Source organism: Natator depressus, chromosome 17, assembly GCF_965152275.1.
Source record: "Natator depressus isolate rNatDep1 chromosome 17, rNatDep2.hap1, whole genome shotgun sequence".
NCBI classification, from domain to species: domain Eukaryota; kingdom Metazoa; phylum Chordata; order Testudines; family Cheloniidae; genus Natator; species Natator depressus.
In genome coordinates this window covers 12,745,520-12,763,822 of record NC_134250.1, presented here as the reverse complement: position 1 = coordinate 12,763,822, position 18,303 = coordinate 12,745,520, and the positions used below count along the sequence as shown (strand labels likewise).

General features: G+C 39.1%; 1 protein-coding gene across 3 annotated transcripts in view; it reads left to right on the top strand.

Annotated features, from left to right (window-relative positions):
- Positions 1 to 17,405, top strand: part of TPST1 (tyrosylprotein sulfotransferase 1) — a 60,221-nt gene extending 42,816 nt beyond the window's left edge. Inside the window, exons 4-7 of one of the 3 annotated variants that reach the window (XR_012642220.1) lie at positions 6,291 to 6,341; positions 11,297 to 11,356; positions 15,001 to 15,048; positions 16,494 to 17,405. Coding sequence is in view for 1 of the 3 variants with exons in the window: in XM_074974588.1 (XP_074830689.1) it covers positions 6,291 to 6,341; positions 15,001 to 15,018 (69 nt within the window). In the remaining 2 variants the exon portion in view is untranslated. Of the gene's footprint in view, positions 1 to 6,290; positions 6,342 to 11,296; positions 11,373 to 15,000; positions 15,049 to 16,493 lie in introns of all 3 variants that reach the window. The other 2 variants (XR_012642221.1, XM_074974588.1) reach the window with 2 other exon arrangements.
- The last annotated feature ends 898 nt before the right edge of the window (positions 17,406 to 18,303 follow it).

Genomic DNA, 18,303 nt, shown 5'->3' with positions numbered 1-18,303 from the left:
AGGTGCAAAATAGCCTTACTCTTCATATAAGTTCTTACCACTATTTCAAGTCTTCATGCTTACAACCCAACTGTGTCTCCATGAAGCTGAAAGGAAGACACACACCCCCTTCCCTCCAGCATCTGGCAAGTTGGTCCATCAAGAAAAATTCCTTTCTATCCCCAGACAGGTGATAGATTGCTCATTATTTATTGCTCATTAATCAATGAGAACTTCTGCTTTCTCTAAGTCTGCGAGAGAAAGGGTAGCTACCAAACATTGGTTTCTGATCTGCTTGTGAAAAGGGTTTCTAGTGAATTGTTGCTCAATGTGGCATGTATACAACTCAGAGTAAATGCACTCACTTAAAAAATGGTCCCTACGCTGCTGTCTCTTGTTCTACTTAACAATACTGAGCTCTGATTTCCGTGCATAATAAGTAAGGCTACGATTTAGTCATGGGTATTTTTAGTAAAAGTCATGGACAGGTCACGGGCAATAAAAATTCACTTATACTATAAATACCTCTGACTAAACCTTGGGCAGGGGTGGGGGCTGGAGGTCACTGATGGGGAGGCGCCCCAGGAGGGTCGCTGCTAGGAGGGGTACTCAGGCGGAAGGCCCCGTAGCATAAAGTGCTGGGGGCTGCTGACAACAGCTGCTTTGGCCACCCCAGGGGCTGCCGACAGTGGCCGCCCCTGGGACCATTGCTCAGGCAGTCCCCAGGGCCAGCCGCACTGGTGCAGTTGGCCCTGGAGCTGCTCCAGCAGCAGCTAGTGTGGCTGCCTGTGGGGCCGCCCGAGCAGTTGGCTGCAGAGCTGCTCCAGCTTGGGCAGCCTGGGGTCAGCCACACTGGCCTCTGCAGAAGTCTCAGAGGTCATGGAAAGTCATGGAATCCATGACTTCTGCGACCTCTGTAACAAACACAGAGCCCTAATAATAAGTATTATAAATCAAAGTACTGATCGTTGAAGCAGGTGGTCTTCTCAACAGTAATTCATGTCTGTGCAGGAGTAGCTGTTCCTAATTTTCTTTTACTTTGTGCCAGAATAACTTTTGCTTTGGTGTGCTGTTGATAGAATATATACAGCTGTTTATGGTATGGGTTAGATTTGTCTTTTTCACTGCCAAAGACGTGCACACCCAAATGTGTGGATTTTTTTGACTTGCCATAATTCATGGTATAAAAGGTTTTTCATCCCCACTCCATTTCAAAAAACCAAGATGTCAGTCTTTCCTTGATTCATGTGTTTCAGTCAAAGCTTCAGCCCTTTGCTTGCTTATGTATGCTTAACATGCTTTTTCCCATCTGCCTAACTTATGAATAGGTATGGATGAAGAATAGGGGAAATAATGTTTTTATAAAAATTATGCGAATTATTAAATAAATTATTTCGCTACAACTACAGCTCACTTTCGCTTTCTTAAAAACTACTGATGGTGCAGTATGCTGACATAGAAGCAGAGAAATTATAAAGAAGAAAGGTGGCCCAAACCCAGATGCTATATGTTGCACATTCTGGCCAAGACTCTTGTAGAACCGTCTGGAAGTGCAGTACCAAAGGTGCAGCTGAGAGTGAGAGGCAAAGATTGTTTAAAGCCCTCTGAATTTTCTGGGCTTCTCTGGAGCCAAAATGGCACCGGATGTAACTTAGCACCTTGGCAGCCATTCTAAGTTATGGCATCTTCCTCAGGTCTGCATCTGGTTTGCAGCACAAGCCAGAATGGCCCTATATTGGGGCTTGCAGGGGCCAGAGCAGGGCTAACTTTGGCTGCACAATCCTATACCTGTGTTGGGTGAATGTCATCTGGCCCTGTTAGCGTCTGCTAGGATGGAATGGAGAATCTCAACCATTTTTATATCTAAGAAAAATTGGTGCATAAATTCGATGCTTCTAGAAAAGCTTAGCCCCTACCTCTCCTTACCATGATGAGTAGTTAACTGACTGCTCAGCTACCTCAGAAAGGAATATGTCATTTTTCCTTTCAAGTTTTTTTCAATAAATCTTTTAAAGAACTTTACAAGGAAACTGTTAATGTTAGAGCTCCATCCTGCTTCCAAATATGTAGCTTACATCTGGCTATTTTAAAAAAATTGCCAAGTTGTATGTGAAATTCAAATATACTGTTGTAAAACCCCACCCAGTAGCCAGTGTGTACTTTTATATTTTGCACACTGTTTAAGTAGAATACTGTTCATGCAACTCTCCTGTTCTGTGAGGATTGCATGTTTTCTGCCATCTCCATGGGAGAGGTTAGAGGCGGCGAGGGGCCATTTGGATGAGAAAATTGAACAAGTTTATAATAGATGTCCATAGTTTTAAGGTCTTTAACCAAACCTCTAGGGGGAGAGAAAATGATATCTAGATAGGCTTCCTGACTTAAGAAGGTAACTTTGTTCAGGGCAACAGGTTCTGCATAAACTAACTTTTTAAAAATTAATACTTACAAGTGTTGTTTAAATCTTGCAGCTCTAGTTCCTTTTCGGCACTACCGCTTCAAGTGTTGAAATACAGGATTCATCCTGTTTTATTGGCTGTCTGGCTTGTAGAGTGTATGTATTAATATTAAAGAGCCTAATATATAAAAACCCTCCCAAATTCCTAATCTTTAAAAACTCCTAATCAAATCTCCTCTTGCATCATATTTTGGACTATGTTGCAGTATTGGTGCTTTTTGTGTAACATCACATGGGCATTTTGGTTTAGATTATCTGTTTTGTGGATAAGAATTCACATGATAGGAAACTGACTGTTCATGACAGATGGGAGCAAAGAATCCCCTAGATTATGAATCTTTAAAATGTCTGTCTGAACCAAAAGTAGTTTTTCTTCAGTATCTACATAACAAAAATGAAGCATGTAGCAAATTACAATATCACTCTTATCTGCAGTAATCTGATCTGCTGTACCCAATTATGCTTATGGAAAATTGATAATGCTGTGTGACTAGAGGCTTTGTTGCACCTTTGATTCTGCCATAATATTAAAATACTATCTGAGATGGATTTGTCTTTGGTAGTATGTGAATAACTGCACAGCTGTCTTCCAGGAACCTGTTGCTGTATCTCTGTTGCATGAAAATTTTATTTTGTCAAGTTTTTAACATTGTACACTGAACTGACCAAATAAAACATTGCAAAATATAACAGGGAGAGAATTATATCTGCATTAAAATCCTGACCCAACACTATTATTAATCCTGTTTCGATGGGCTCCTTTTCATTAAACAAATATTGAGTAACATAGTGGTGCTTGGACTATATCGACTTTTTAACTTGCAGGTTGGAATATTTACTACCTCACACGAACTCAGTACACTGAGTTAATTAGTATTTGGGCATTTTAGAAATAACTGAGCTGATCATTTTGGCTATTAGTCTTTTCCTCTTTGTTGCTAATTTTGATTGATGTAACAAATCTCTGTATTGTTTTCATGAGCTATGTTTTCTTCTACTAAAAATTCACGTTAATATGGGACTTCATAGCCTAATTCTTCTGGGGGAGTTCAGTTTCTTTCATGGATATGAAGTTAGCCAAAATGGTTTCATGTTGTGGATAGGTGAATAAATTGTTCGTAGTATTAATGTGTCAACATTGTTGATGCATCACCTTCTTAGCTGCTGTCTGGAGAGATGAGCTTCATTTTAACAGCTTAACTAAAAGATAAAAATCTGAAGTAGTCTGCTGAACTTTACAATACATTTGGGATCTCATTGACCACACACTGAATTTTTGACCAATGAAGCTTTCATTAACGTTATTGTGGGAAGCTATGGTTATTGTGGGAATGGCTTCAAGAATGTGAATGAGAGCTGTGTCTATCGTGGATCACCATTGTTCTTCTATCTTTCTCCACTTCTTTTGAGATAATTTTTAAGGTTTTGCAACATATATAGATGATTCCTTGCTCCCTGATTATATTTTTAATAAAGTCTGGGTCCTTGCATGTGTTTAACCAGTCTAGTTATAGAAATAGAGTAGTGAAAGCTTCCAGCTTGCTTAGTCCATTCAAAATGAATCATATTGTTTAATGTTGCAGTCATATTTGGGGTGGATTATTTTGTAGACAGGAAACTCTGAGCTGACTCAGCTTCAGAGACCAGGCCACTGCAGTGTACTGACGTAGTAATTATTTGAGACCATTCTGCTCCTAATCTGAGCTCAAGATCAGCGTAAGATACAGCAGACTTTATCTAGTTTAGACTCCCATTCAGAAAAGACAGAGAAACTGTCAATTCTGTAGAGGCAAGAGCCTTCTATTCAATATTAGCCATGTCAGGATAACCTGCTGCAAATTGTACTAAATTCCTCTTATTTTTTAAGTCAGTAATTAGTCATTGGTTTTAATTTTGGAGAGATTTTTGCATGACACCACATAGTAAGGAAAGACGGACTTAAAAAAGACAGTATTTGTTTGTGTAAGTGGTACTTTTTTGTGTGATGATATCTGATGTAATTATCATACAAATTATGTATCTTCATACTAAATATGCTTGTCTGCTCCTGACATTTCTGGACACACACACACACACACACACCCCCTTCACAAACATTACAGGAATTAAACATCTGCATTTGAGAATTGCAGGAATTGATGCTTTTGAAAAGCATTGTTGATCATGGAAAGCATTAGTTCCTATGTAAGCTGTTGTGAAGATGCACCAAATGCAGTAAAAGCCATTCTTAATTCTAAACTGTAATTAAGCCCCAAAGAGTTGGAACTATTCCTTACAAATTCTATTCATACACTGATGTTTTAATAAACTTTGGAGAATAGATTGTTTTGTGGTGAGTTTATAAATATTTAACTTCAGAAGACCAAATGAGGGCATTTGTTACACTGAACTATTCCATTAACAGTGCTAATGGTCATGATGCTTAATCATAGTGTAGAGGTTTAAATTCCAAAAGTCTGTTTCTCTATGAAAACAGAAAAGTCTTATATTAGTATATACTTAAGTTAATATATAGTGAGTACAGTATATCGGACTTGCATCAAGCATAATTTGTACCCTGAGAAAACTTCAAATGTAATGTAAGTTATACGATTTTGCCATGTATTAACCTAGTGCATGTTTCTTAAATAAAAATTGCATTAAATGCCATTTACTTCTCACTCTAACAGAACAGTCAGTCAATATGTGACATTATTGTTTGTATTACCATAGTGCCTCTGGGCTCTAGTCATGGACTAGGCTGCCATTGTGCTAGGCACTGTACAAACATGGAACACAAAGATGGCCCATGCCCCAGAGAGCTTCCAGGCTAAGTGTAAAACAAGAAATAATAGATGGGTAGAGACAGATTGGGGAGCACAAGAAAATGCTACAATATTGGTCAGCATGATAGGCTGTGGTCTCAGCGCATCAGCAGCTTCACTGTTCTCAGGCTTTTTGTAGGCATCATGGAGTTATAAGCTGGAGAATGTATGTAAAGGTGTAGAACTGGATCAGACTAACACAAGTTCTCATTAATGAATTAAAATTAGAATTTCTAAAATAAGAAGTGCCACAACCTGATGGATAAAAATCAATGATTTAAAAAATAAAATACAATCAGTTTTTTATAGTTTTATTTTTTTAAATAAACAATTTAAAATTACATTTGAACTTGACAATCCATGTTAAGGCTTAAATTTAGTATAATCATTAAAATTATTTAAATATAAAATATTAACAAGTACATGTTTGAACTTCGTGACTAAGCATCTAGAATCAGAGTTTACTGAAGTACTAAGCCAGTTACTCAGGAGTGTCCTCTTCTGGAGGTTCAGAGAGAATATTTTCTTCACTTTAGTTTATTCATATTCAGTTTCAGGTTCAATGACTACTACATTCAAAAATAACAAACCAATTGGGAGCTGAAAAAGCAGGAAAGCTTGTTTTCCTTTTCCAATCTATGAATAAAAACTAGTTGTGAGAATGAAATCTACTAGTTCTTAAAAGAAGCCTAAATTTAGTGTAAGGGCTATATTTAGTTGCAAATCAATGTTTTAGTGGTTACCAACCCATGGGACTCAACTTTTTTTTTTTTTTTTTTTTTTTTAGGAAAATAGCTAAAAAGTACAAATGCAAAACTTGATTACAGTAAATTATTTAAATCACGGTTTCCTGTTTGCTGATTTAAATCTTGATTAAAATAGTTGATTTAAATCAATGCTCCGTGCTCCAGGCATGTCTGATTAGCATGACTAGTTCCACATGACCCAGATTAACCTATCTTTTATTGAACAGAATTTCTGTTAGCAGTTTGAACATAACATAATGAAAGCATCTGTTTAAAGTTTTACTATGCTTTTTTTTCCCCCAGGTCTATAAAGGTGAATTTCAGCTTCCTGATTTTCTTAAAGAAATGCCACAGGTACAGTATTGGATTGTATTCCTTCTCTCTGGTGAAGTGATATGGCGAAAGTGTGCGAGTGCGAGAGAGAGATGTGATAGACAACTTTATTAACAATCACTTTATAGAGAACTGATTTTTGCATTTAAGTGTGATTATATATGGTTGAGTCATAGGTAATATGTCCTCCTATGAATAGGTGGGCCTTACATGACAGAAGTTGATACTAATAATGGTCAGATTTGTGAAGCCACATAGTGCTTTGTTTCCCTTTGAAGGAATGCTTGAATGATCTGCGTTTACAGGGCATTACATTTTGCTTCTCTTTAGAGAACTTCCTAATCTGAATTAATGAAGTATGTGCCATAAACTGGGCATTGTATATAGTTTGTCCCACTGTCTAGAGTAATTTGATTTTTTTCCCCTCTCCATGCTGGGGCCTTCTTGTATCCTACTTCTAATATTTAGTTCCAGGCCTACTTTTTCTACTTGGTGTCTTGTTTGCTAGTGGGTGATAGGAAAACTGTGTGCCTAGCAGCTTTCCCACGGAGCTTGAGACCTTCATTGCTCTCCTCCTGCACAGTTCTAGAGCACGTCTTGACTAGCAATGTTAAAGCGCTAGTGCGGCAGCGCTTCAACTTGGCTAAGTAGTCATGGCACCAGTGCTGGGAGAGAGCTCTCCCGGCGCTGCTGTAAAAAAACAACTCCAAGAGGGCAGTAGCTACACTGCCACTTTACAGCGCTGAAACTTACAGCGCTCAGGAGTGTGTTTTTTCACACCCCTGAGCGAGAAAATTGCAGCGCTGTAAAGTGGCAGTGTAGACAAGGCCCTAGAGAGTCCTAGCATCCCCACACTATTCCTGAGCCTGTTTGCATCTCTGATATGGAATGTAGCATGCTAGATCCAAATTAGACAGGAGTCCAAGACACAGTGCTAGATCCAAACATTCCTGGAACCTTGGGAAACTTCAGATCTGAACTTTGTTTCATTCTAAATACCTCTAAATGGAACGTTGTGTATTACTGTTGGGGTAGTAAAGAAACTTAATCTGCTATCTGTTGCCTTGTTCTGAAAGGTTCTACATCAAGTACAGAGCAGATAGCATGGCTATCTCCAGAGTGTTCTGGCACACTTCAGTAAAGCAGTTCAGTCCTGGGCAGTAAAGATAGATTATCTCATCAGTTACTAAGAACATTGAACTAGTTAATCTACTTCACAACTTTAATTATAATTCAATATTGGGTACATTAAGATACATTATTCTCATTGGCTAACTAGTTCAGGGAGTTTTGCTGACCTTGTAATGCAATTTAAATGTATTTATTTGGGGGGGGGAGGGATTATCCCTTCAAAGTAGTCAGGTGTATTCTATTCTATAGTAATATAATTATTTGTTAAGCACTACTAATAATGTGATGCTTATTCGTGGCACAGTCCTGTCCCAAAGGGTATTGAAGAAGTTAGAATAGGGGCTATGTGAGCAATAATAACTAGAGAAAGTATTTCCTTGTTGTTTCAATAACAGACTTGAGGTCCTTCAGACATAAATTGCCAAGACAGCGCCTGATCTAGGATTGGTATCAATATAAACCCAACAAAGGTTTTTTTCCATCTCTATGTGCGGCATCTCAAACTCTGGGTTCTGTTGCTGGTATCATTACTGGTCTTCTGATAACAATTTAATGACCTTTACTTTTAATCAAACAGAAGGTAGGACTTAATTCTCAGAATTCCATTAGATTAATATGTAGATGTCTTGTGACTACAAACAAGTTTTAAAGAACTAAGCAATATAAATCTGTCAAACAGATATATTTTTCAACTGATGAATCTACACTGAGGAATTATTTACAATAAATGTACATGTTATAAAATTATCAACCACATTTTTTCATTGCTTTTAATGTGGGACTCTAATGACAAAAAAGAGAAGAAGACTGCATCTAAATGTGCCGTGTTCTATTCCGTTAATCTGGCCTTGAAAAAGCATCATGCAGATTCTCTCACCCAGGAGCAAAACATGCTCACTCACCTTTACCATGAAGATAGTAAACCTATTAATGATATTTTACTTGCCTGTTTTACAAAACCAAAACAAACCCAAAAGAAAACAAAACACTGTCCCTGATGAGTGAGAATTTTATGAGGTTGGATTGAAAACAAAAATTGATCATGTTGTCGTTTGTAGGAATGCATACAAATTATGAGCTCAGCCCTGACCTAGGTAAAATTCCTAATGACAGTTACATGAGGGAAGACTATAGGGTAGGACCCCTGTAGGCAGCACTTCTGGTGATGTATCTATGTACAAAGTGCTTGAGATACCAAAGGCTGGAAGTGCTTGTTGTTGTTATTTTAGGGCTTGTTCATGAAAAATTAATTAGAATAATACAAAAGTTAAATTGAAAAAGATCTAATGTTAATATGATTCTGCCCTATAAAAACGGGAGAGGAATAGTCCTGGAGGGGTGGGAGATGAATTGATGGGGGCTTTGGGCTGAACTGAGCGGGGTGGAGGCTGATGGGATGGGCGTCTGAACTGAATGAAGGGGGCTGGACTGATAGGGTGGGTGCTGGGGGGGGGGAGCAACTTGTAGTGGGGTTGGGGGACAAGATTAATTGCTGGGGTTGGGGCAGGCATGTTTGAGGCCGAGAGCTCCTGCAGCAGGGGCCAATACATTTGGCAGAATGGCCAACATTAATTGTCATGCCCCCACGCATTGGGGATGGGTAAGTGGAGTTCAAAAATCAAGACAGCCTGGAAAAACACACTATAATCTTTTCTGTAAAAATCTCTGGATTTTGAAGGGTGCGAGTCATGATTTTTGATTTCTTGAGGTTAGCATTACTACAAAAATGGTGGTTCTAAGAACCTGGGAGCCATGCAGAATTGCATATTTGGGGAGGACCAGGTAATTAGGTAACTCACTAAACACTTTATCTTTTCCCCCTTCCTCACACTGTTGCCATAAGATAATATGTACTAATGTCAGTCAGATAAGTGGCAATTTTAAAAAGTTTGAGTGCACACAGGACATTGGTTCAGCCCAATGTGCTTATGAAATTTCATTTCACTCCAACAGTATTTCTCAAGTGGTGAGTTGTGACCCAACAGTGGGCCATGGGCAGGTTCTAGATGGGTCGCAGGTCCAGTGCTAGGAGGAGGGGGTTGGAGAGTGAGCTTGCCATGCACTCACCCTGTAGCTGTGGCTCCTATCCCACGTGGTTGGGCCTTGCTCTGGGCGTTGCAATCTGGCGCACGGAGTCACCGCACCACACAGGGTTGGCCCAGCCATAACTGAAGGGCTCATGTGATTGTAGCCCCATGTCTGTTTGGCCCAGTCATGGTGGAGGGGTGGCTGAGTCAAACCTGAGTGGTGCTGTGACCCTGCATGCCTGGTCACAATGCCCAGAACGGGGAGTTGGGCCCAGCTTCGTATGACAGAAGCTGCCACTGTAGGGTGAGTGTGGAGCAGACTTGCTCTCCATCCCCCTCCACCTGGGCCAGGATTAAGGTTGTGGTGCCAGGTTGTAGGGAGCTGCTGCAGGCTCTGTGTCCTCTTTGCAGGGCGAGGAGGAGGACGGTGGTCTGTGATTTTGGAGATCCCCCATTAATTTGTACCCTGGGAGGGTCACAAAAATAGACAAATTGCAATTGGTGGGTGTCCTTAGTAAAAAGCTTGGGAGCCAGCGCTCTAGAGGGGGTATTGTGACCCTGTGGAGTAGTGGGGCTCTGGTAGTTAGGACATAGTCACTTTGCTCTCTTACTCAGTTTTCCAGTTTTTAATAATATACAGGAAAAGCTGAGCTATCCGGCACTCTACCAACCGAAAAGCTCTATAAACCGGCATTTCTGATCTTCATTGTAAGTCCGGTTTATAGTTCAGTTGGTGCAGGGCCAGCAGCATGGGTGGCAGGTATCATACTTGGGGGAGGCTGTGCCTTCCCAAACAGCCAGGTGTGGCCCCACCCACGTCCCACCCCCAGTGCGCCACTCTGCAGCTCTGGTGCTCCTGTGCGGTGGCCCCGGCTCAGGCTGGGGCCATGGCGCCTGCCCTCCTGGGCCTGGGGGGGGGCTGGGGCCATGGCACCCATCCTCCCAGCACTCCAGGGTTGCGGCTGCAGCGCTGGTGCTCCGGGGGTGGGGGCGCTAGCCTGGGGCGGGGACTGGCAGCTGCAGTGTGGTGGTGGGGGGCCCTAGGCTCTGGCGGGGGGGGCATAGAAGGGGCAGGGCCTCAGGTTGAAGGGGCAGGCTAGGGGCTAGTCTCCCCCAGCTGGCGGTTCACGTGCTGTCCATGGCTGGCAGGCTCCCTACCTGGCTCTGCGTGGCTCCCTGAAGCAATGACAAGTCCTTGCTGCTCCTAGGCGGAGGTGTGGCTAGGCAGCTCTGTGTGCTGTCCCCGGCCCGCCCTTAGCGCTGGCTCTGCAGCTCCCATTGGCCGGGAATCATGGCTCTGCTTACCCGCACCTCCACCTAGGAGCAGCAGGGATACGTCGCCGCTTCCGGGGAGCTGCCCAAGGTGAGTGTCGCCCGGATCCATTGCTCCACACCCCCTCCTGCACCCAAACTCCCTCCCTCTTAGTTAACTGGAATTTTTCACTTACTGGCACCCCCCATTGCCCCAGCATGCCAGATAAAAAAAGCTTTTACTGTACTTGCTTACCTTCTAAGGTCACTGGGAAGGTTAATGTGATGTTTGTAACCAGTTTTTCAGAAAATTTACTCATGTTTTCACTGTCATGCTCTCAGGATAAAAGAATAGGCACATTTTGTAATTCCATATCCAAAAATATAGGAACAAACTATTTTTCTTAAGGATAACTTTTAATCATTCTCGCTATGTTAAAACTAGAGATTCAGGAAAATACACAGAAGAATTTCACATGTGAAAATTAAACCTTTCGACTTGCCCCATCAGTTCAAATTAAAAATATTTTTTTATTTAAAAACCAAAATTGGTTTCTTTTGTTCCAGCCAAAGAAGACAGTAGAAGGGAAGTCCCGTGGCAAGATAAAATGAACGTGGACCAGTAAAGTAGAGTAGCTGTGGTGTCTGTTTCATGTTTTCAGAGCATAAAACTCTTAGCTGTGGGCACCTTGAATCCTTCTGATAAACTTTCTTTGTGTGCCATCTCTAACCTGGGCTTTGCTCTCTTACTGGGTGTTTGCCTGTTCTTACGTTTTGAACAGTTAGTGTTCATGCTTTGCAAGCTGTGCTTAGCTAATATAAAGCCATTAAGAACCTGACACCACTAAGCTAAATGTGCTGTTGCTCACACTATTCACGGTATTGCTCGGTTCTCAACTGCTGGCCAAAGTGTCTATGCAGCTTAAAGGTGAAAAATTATTTAAATGGCTGATTTTTAGCAGTAGTACTTCAGCAAACTGATTTGAAGAAGTTTGCAGTGGTTATTTCATAGAACTAAATGATGACAAAGGCTTGTTAAGCTACAATGTTACATGTGTAGTTTTAGTGTATGTAGTACATGTTGTGTCTAAAGAAAGAAAAAGATAGTAGTACCTACCTGTTTGTTCTTGAATTTCTGAATAGCAGAAGTTAAGCTACTTAAAAAATATTTCATAGAGCACAGTAAATAGACATGGTGCTTCATAAACTCTAAATTCTCATGTTTCCTGAAGCCTACAATATCAGTTATTTAAAGTATAAATAATTCCTATTTTTAAAAAATTGACCTGGTGTTAAGTCAGTAGAATTGGGTCCTTAACTTGCAGCAAATGTCTGTTGTGTTCCTAGTGAGATGGTTAAACAGTATTCAGAATGGAACTCTTCTAATTCTTAGTAGTAGAACTGATACAGTTACATTTAAATCTGCTTAATTTAAAAAAAAGTAATAGTTTTGGGTTTCTCCAAAAAGAGAAAAACATGTAAACTGAAGTCATAAAAAAATCTTGAGAGACAAGGTGGATGAGGTAATATCTTAGATTCACAGACTTTAAGGCCAGAAGGGACCATCATGATAATCTAATCTGACCTCCTGCACATTGCAGGCCCCAGAACCTGATTTACCTGGCCCATAACTTCTGGCTGAGTTACTGAAGTCCTCAAATCTTGACTTAAAGATTTCAATTTCAGAGAATCCACCATTTACTCTGGTTCAAACCAGCCAGTGACCCATTCCCCTTCTGCAGAAGAAAGCAAAAAAAAAAAAAAAAATCCAGGGTCTCTACCACATACTTGACCATTACATTGATTACTTCAGAAAAAAAATCAGCTCTGACATTCTTAACAAACAACCCATCCACCACAATCTCTCCACTGTGGAGAGGACAGCTGTGCAGTCCCTAAAAGCCAACCACTAAATAGTGATCAAATCAGCAGACAAAATGGATGTCACTGTAGTTCTCAATTGTGATGACTACATCAATTAGGCCAACTGACAACTGTCTGACACCACCTACCATAAAGAATTCAGAGAAGACCCCACATCACAATTCACACAGGAATTTAAGGATATCATCAAATCCTTCCCCAGACAACTCCAAGACAAACTCTACCACCTCATCTCCCATAAACCCACACCAGGAAATTCTACATGCTTCCCAAGATACACAAACAAGGGAACCCAGTCACACCCATCATATCTGGCCATGGCACTCTTACTGAAGGAATATCAGGACTCATATAAACTATCCTCAAACCACTCTTTACTCAAAGGACTGACTTCTTCCAGAAACTCCACACCACCACCAACCTCCCCCAGAACACCATACCTGCCGCTATGAATGTCGCCTCCCTATACACCAATATCCCTCACCATGGCTGCTTCAAATATCTGTAAGACAATGGACAACATTAAGATATCTACCTTAAACACATTGCTAAACTCATCCTTTTCTTCTTCACCCTTAACAACTTTACATTCAACAACAAACTCTCTGTCCAAACCATGGGAACAGCCGTGGTTACTAGGATGGTGTCCCAATATGCCAACCTCTTCCTGGGCCAACTCAAGGAAGAATTTATAGAAAAATGCACATGAAACAAATGATCTATTTGAGATAAATCAATGACATTTTCATCCTCAGGACAGACAACCTAAACACCCTCATAGATTTCTACCACAATTTCCATCGCTACCACACAACCATCAGACTCTCTTTAGAACACTCCCACAGCAGCATCGACTTCCTAGACACCACAATCTACTTCAGCAGTGTAACTCTACAGATAACTGTATACAAGAAACCCATGGATCACCACACTAACCTCCACAGATCAAGCAACCACCCCAAACACAGCAAAAAATCTATCATCAGGTACTCAAATACCCCAGAACATGCTCCAAGGAGAAAGTCCTGGATACACAATTTAACACACTTTAAAACTGTCTTCACCAAACAAGGCCACTCCACTAGAGAAGTAGATTGTATCTTGGAACAGGCCACCTTAATTCCCCAAGAAAACCTGCTTCAATACAGGGGGGAAAAATGACTCAACACCCCAAGTTGTCACTCATCACCCCAAACTGGAATGCATATGGAGTTAGCAGCAAAGAATTAAAACCCATTCTTGATGGGGATCACATCCTGAAAGAAATCTCTCCTGAACCCCCTCTTTTGGCCTTCAAACAACCCCCCAACTTCACTAAGCTCCTCATCTGAAGCAATCTCCCCACAGACCAAAACATGCCAACTCATAGTGGCACGAGACAGTGCCATAACAATTGCAAAACCTAAAGCCATATCTCTACTGCTGCAATGATCAATACAGCCCCGCAATATACCTTTCAAAATCCATGGGTCATACACGTCTATCGCAACATGTGTTGTACCTCATCCAGTGCGTCAAATGGCCCAGCTACTGTGCAGGTAAAATGAGACGCTCACTACACACCGAATAAACTCAGGGTATTTTTGTCTTTTATCGTTTTTTCTATCATCTGTAGGTTAACACTTTTCACAAAATGATCACTTCAAATCTGATTTCTCATTCCTCATCCTTAAAGGAAACCCGCATAATACCTTCAAAAGACAGGCCTGGGAGTTTAAATTCATAACTCAGCTAGACACCAAAAATCATGGTCTCAATAGAGACACTGGTTTTATGTCTCATGACAACAGTCTGCAGCACAGTAACTCTTCTTTGCCCTATGACTGCAGAGGTGTTAATTGCCACTTCAGTTTGAATAGTTTTTTGTAATGTGTTATCTCCTTATGTTTAACAATCTGTTCCACCTTTTGTTTAGCTGTAACACTCTGAGTACCTTTCCCAGATCTGAAAAAGAGCTCTGTGCAGCTCAAAAGCTTGTCTCTTTCACCAACAAAGATTGGTCCAATAAAAGAGATTACCTCACCCACCTTGTCTCTCTCATATCTGGGGACCAACACAGCTACAACAACATTGAGCATAAAATAACCTTTGTGATATAGCAGTAGAGTTAGTATGTTTCATGGGCAGTATATGCTAAAAGAATTATAAAATATATATGATTGCTTCCCTTTTGGAAAATATGAAGCTGGAGTTGAAATTGCTTTTATTAAATTAGTCTTACTACTTAATATTTTGTTCTGTTGATTGAGTCTTGCGTATAATAAAAAGAACCAAACAACTAAATGGCACTATTAGTGATAGTTTTATTTTGTAACGGAAAATAACTAATTTTGTTTTCATGGGTGGTAGCAGTTTATATTAAGATATGTATATATTTTCTTTAACAGACAGAACCAGTGGAGTAGAATATCTGATGGACTTACCTTGCACATAAGGTAATAATATGGAGTATCACAAGGTTATTTATCTGCTCCAGTTATTTCAGTTAATCTGGTTAATTGTGATCTTTTTTTAAAATCTCAGATCATTAATGGAAGCTTCAGAGTGGAAAATTGTATTCTGCATTAATATATTTGGGGCTTTGGGTGGGAAATAGATGAAAGTATTTAGTCCAGATTCAAAAGTAATATATATGAGTCAATTTGGTATAATTCAATATGCTGAAGAGTTGAAAAAGTGTAAGTTACATCATTTCAGGCTTGCTAGACAATCGTACATGATATCACCTCTGAATTTAAACCATTTTCTCTATTCTTGGATTTCTCTGCACTGTGTGTACAGCTGGAAGTACAAAGGAAGATATAAAATGAGCAAACTATTTGGCACTTTTTAGTAGATCTTCATATTTTTAATTTGTGTTAAAATTAATATACAGGTGACATTTGTACATCAAATTGAAAGGCATTTTTAACAAGACAAAGGTTTTTAGAATAAGCTTTTTATATTTTTAAAGACACTTCTTTAGCTAAAGAAGGGGATAAGACGTAACCAAAAATAAGCTAACCATATGTTTTTTGCCTATAGTGTCCCATACATCCTGAATCAGGAAAATTGCATTTCTTTGTCAGTGGACCAAACCAGGATATGGAATGCGTATTTTAGTGCACTTGTACTGGGACACTGGTGAATGGTGAAGGCATTACTGCTAATGCTATAATCAATAATGATTTTATTTTTAGGGCACTCCTGGCTTAAAATATTCTGGGTGCCCACCAAAAGGCAACATCCTTCTTAAATTAAACCAAGGCAACATAGTGTTATAAATAAATAACAAATAACATATGTACATAAAAGGATTAAGTTGCATTATAAAGAAATAAATTCTATTTGGAAACTTTCTTAATTTAGAAATCTATGTGGAACGCATTCATTTAGTATTACATAAAATAAACATTTAAAACTTTTATGTCTCAGATAATTTTACTTTCTAAATAATTGGCATTGGAGTTTGATTTAGTGCTGTTTTTTACATTTCAAAGCAGCAAAATCTCCTTGAAAGCATCCTCAGAAGCAATTTCACTGTCAATTTGTGATGGAAGAGAAAGTTAATAATAAAAAAAGAATTTGCACCATGTAGCTAAAGGGTTTATTGAAACTATACAGAGATAAAGTTTTTCAGTGTCTTTGCCTTACAAATGACTTACTTCTGACAAGGTTTCATCATTTAAAAATATCCATATGGGGTTGAAGGAAAGGTTTAAAAGTGGCTGTGCCTAGCTTGGATGGTAATTTTGGACCAGTTGAGATTGTTGCCATTCCATCTGTGAATTATTCTTTGTATTTGTGAAAATGTATGGGGCTGCAAAATGAATTTTAACAAAATGAGTGCACAAATTCTAACTTGTTTAATATTATTTTCTCTTTGACATGACATTATAAGGACTGTCTTACCGAGATCAGTGAGGTGTACCGCTCATGGCCTGCTTTTTTCAGAATCTTCTCCCATTTGCCTTCAGACTGTGGTTTTTGTTTTGTTTGGGGCTTTTTTTGTTTTTGTTTTGTTTTTGTTTGGTGGTTTGTTTTTGGTTTTTTGTGAGCACACTTAAACCTGTAACAATAAAAGCACTTTTCTGTTATGGTGAACACTTTCACTGATGATGATGTAGTACTGTGTTACATTTATACAACTGTTTCTACAGTTTGAAAATGAAATTAAAGCAAAATCTGGCCTATGTTGAAACTGCTATTCTGTCTATATCTCTGTTTAATTCCAGACCTTAATTTTAAAGGGTTTGTAAAAATGGTTTGTGAAACATTTGGAATTTAAGTGTATAAAATTTTGTAAAAGTGGCCTGTGCTTGTCCTAATTTGTGGGTTTTTTTGGTAGAACAGTTGTGCCTGTTTCAATTTTATTGACGTGGAAATTGTTAAATATCTTTCTTTTAATTATTTAAAAAATCACTTCTGAGATGTTGATAAATTACATGTACATTTACAATGCAGTGATCTTTTGTATTTTATTTTTCAAAATAAATGCTTTAAATGTGATTTTTTTGTTTTGAGTTATTAATGCAGCTTTTAACTTGAAGTTATCAGAACAAGGTGTTACTGTACCATTCAGGTGAATAGCTGTAATAATGAAAGATACAATCTGAGGCCCTGAAACGTCAAACATTTATGTATATGCTTAGCTTTAATATGTGACCAGTAGGAGTACTCATGTTCTTAAAGTTAAGCACATGGAGATTTGCTAGACTGGGGCCTAATATAATGGAATTTTGTTTCCACATATGTAAATCCTGTTTTTCTAAATTTCCAGCATGAGCTAGCTTGTTTGTTGATTTTAGCACAGGGATGTTAAGCTAATAAGACACTAGTAGATACTTATTTAACCTACTTAATAAATTATTTTCTTTACCAAGATTCCTCTAATAAACAGTTTAATACCTGTCGTCTATAAAACTATTATTCTCCACTCATAATAATTCAAGAACCCCTGAAATGTCATTTACACTTTTTTCCCCACTCGGAGGAAGTCATCTTGGTGATTGTGTGACCGCTGAGTGGGAGGATCTTTGTACTACAGTTACAGCTGCTTATTAAAAATTATAAATGTTTCACCAGAATATTTAAAGGACTCTGTCAAGGCATTAGTCATCATTTTGAAAATATTTTTTCTTTTATTTAAAGTAACCCACTATTTCCTTGCTAGACAATGTTTTCCCTGCATTTCACATGCATTTGCACCCTGGGTTATCAATAGAAGATTGCTGGGGACACTTGGCTTGGGGTTTCCTTGGTAGAAAAAGACCATTGCTTCAGCTCTTATTGAGGAGAAAGAGGAAAGCAATGAAGGAGTAACGTGGGGTTTGCAAACAAATTTACAACAAAAGAGGTAGATCAAGTTTTGAGCCTACCAAATATGACACTGTCCCTTGAACATTAGCAGTTTGTCTCGAGAGAGGGAAATCTGAAAACACGTTTGCTTTTGAACTTTTTGTTCATAAAGTATTGAAATGTAAATTATACTGCTAAAAATAGAGAGATGATTTGTCATCAAATCTTGTCTGGCAAAGTATTTTAAGAATGATTATTCAAAGGAGTTTTGTCCACTAATTTATTTCCTGGTCAATTGACTGAAGCTTTAAAGTTTGAGGACATCTTCACTCTTTTCCTCAAATATTTATTGTGGGCTCTCATCAGAATTTTTCTCTATTTAGCCTAACTCTCCCTTTTTTGTGGCTGAGAGG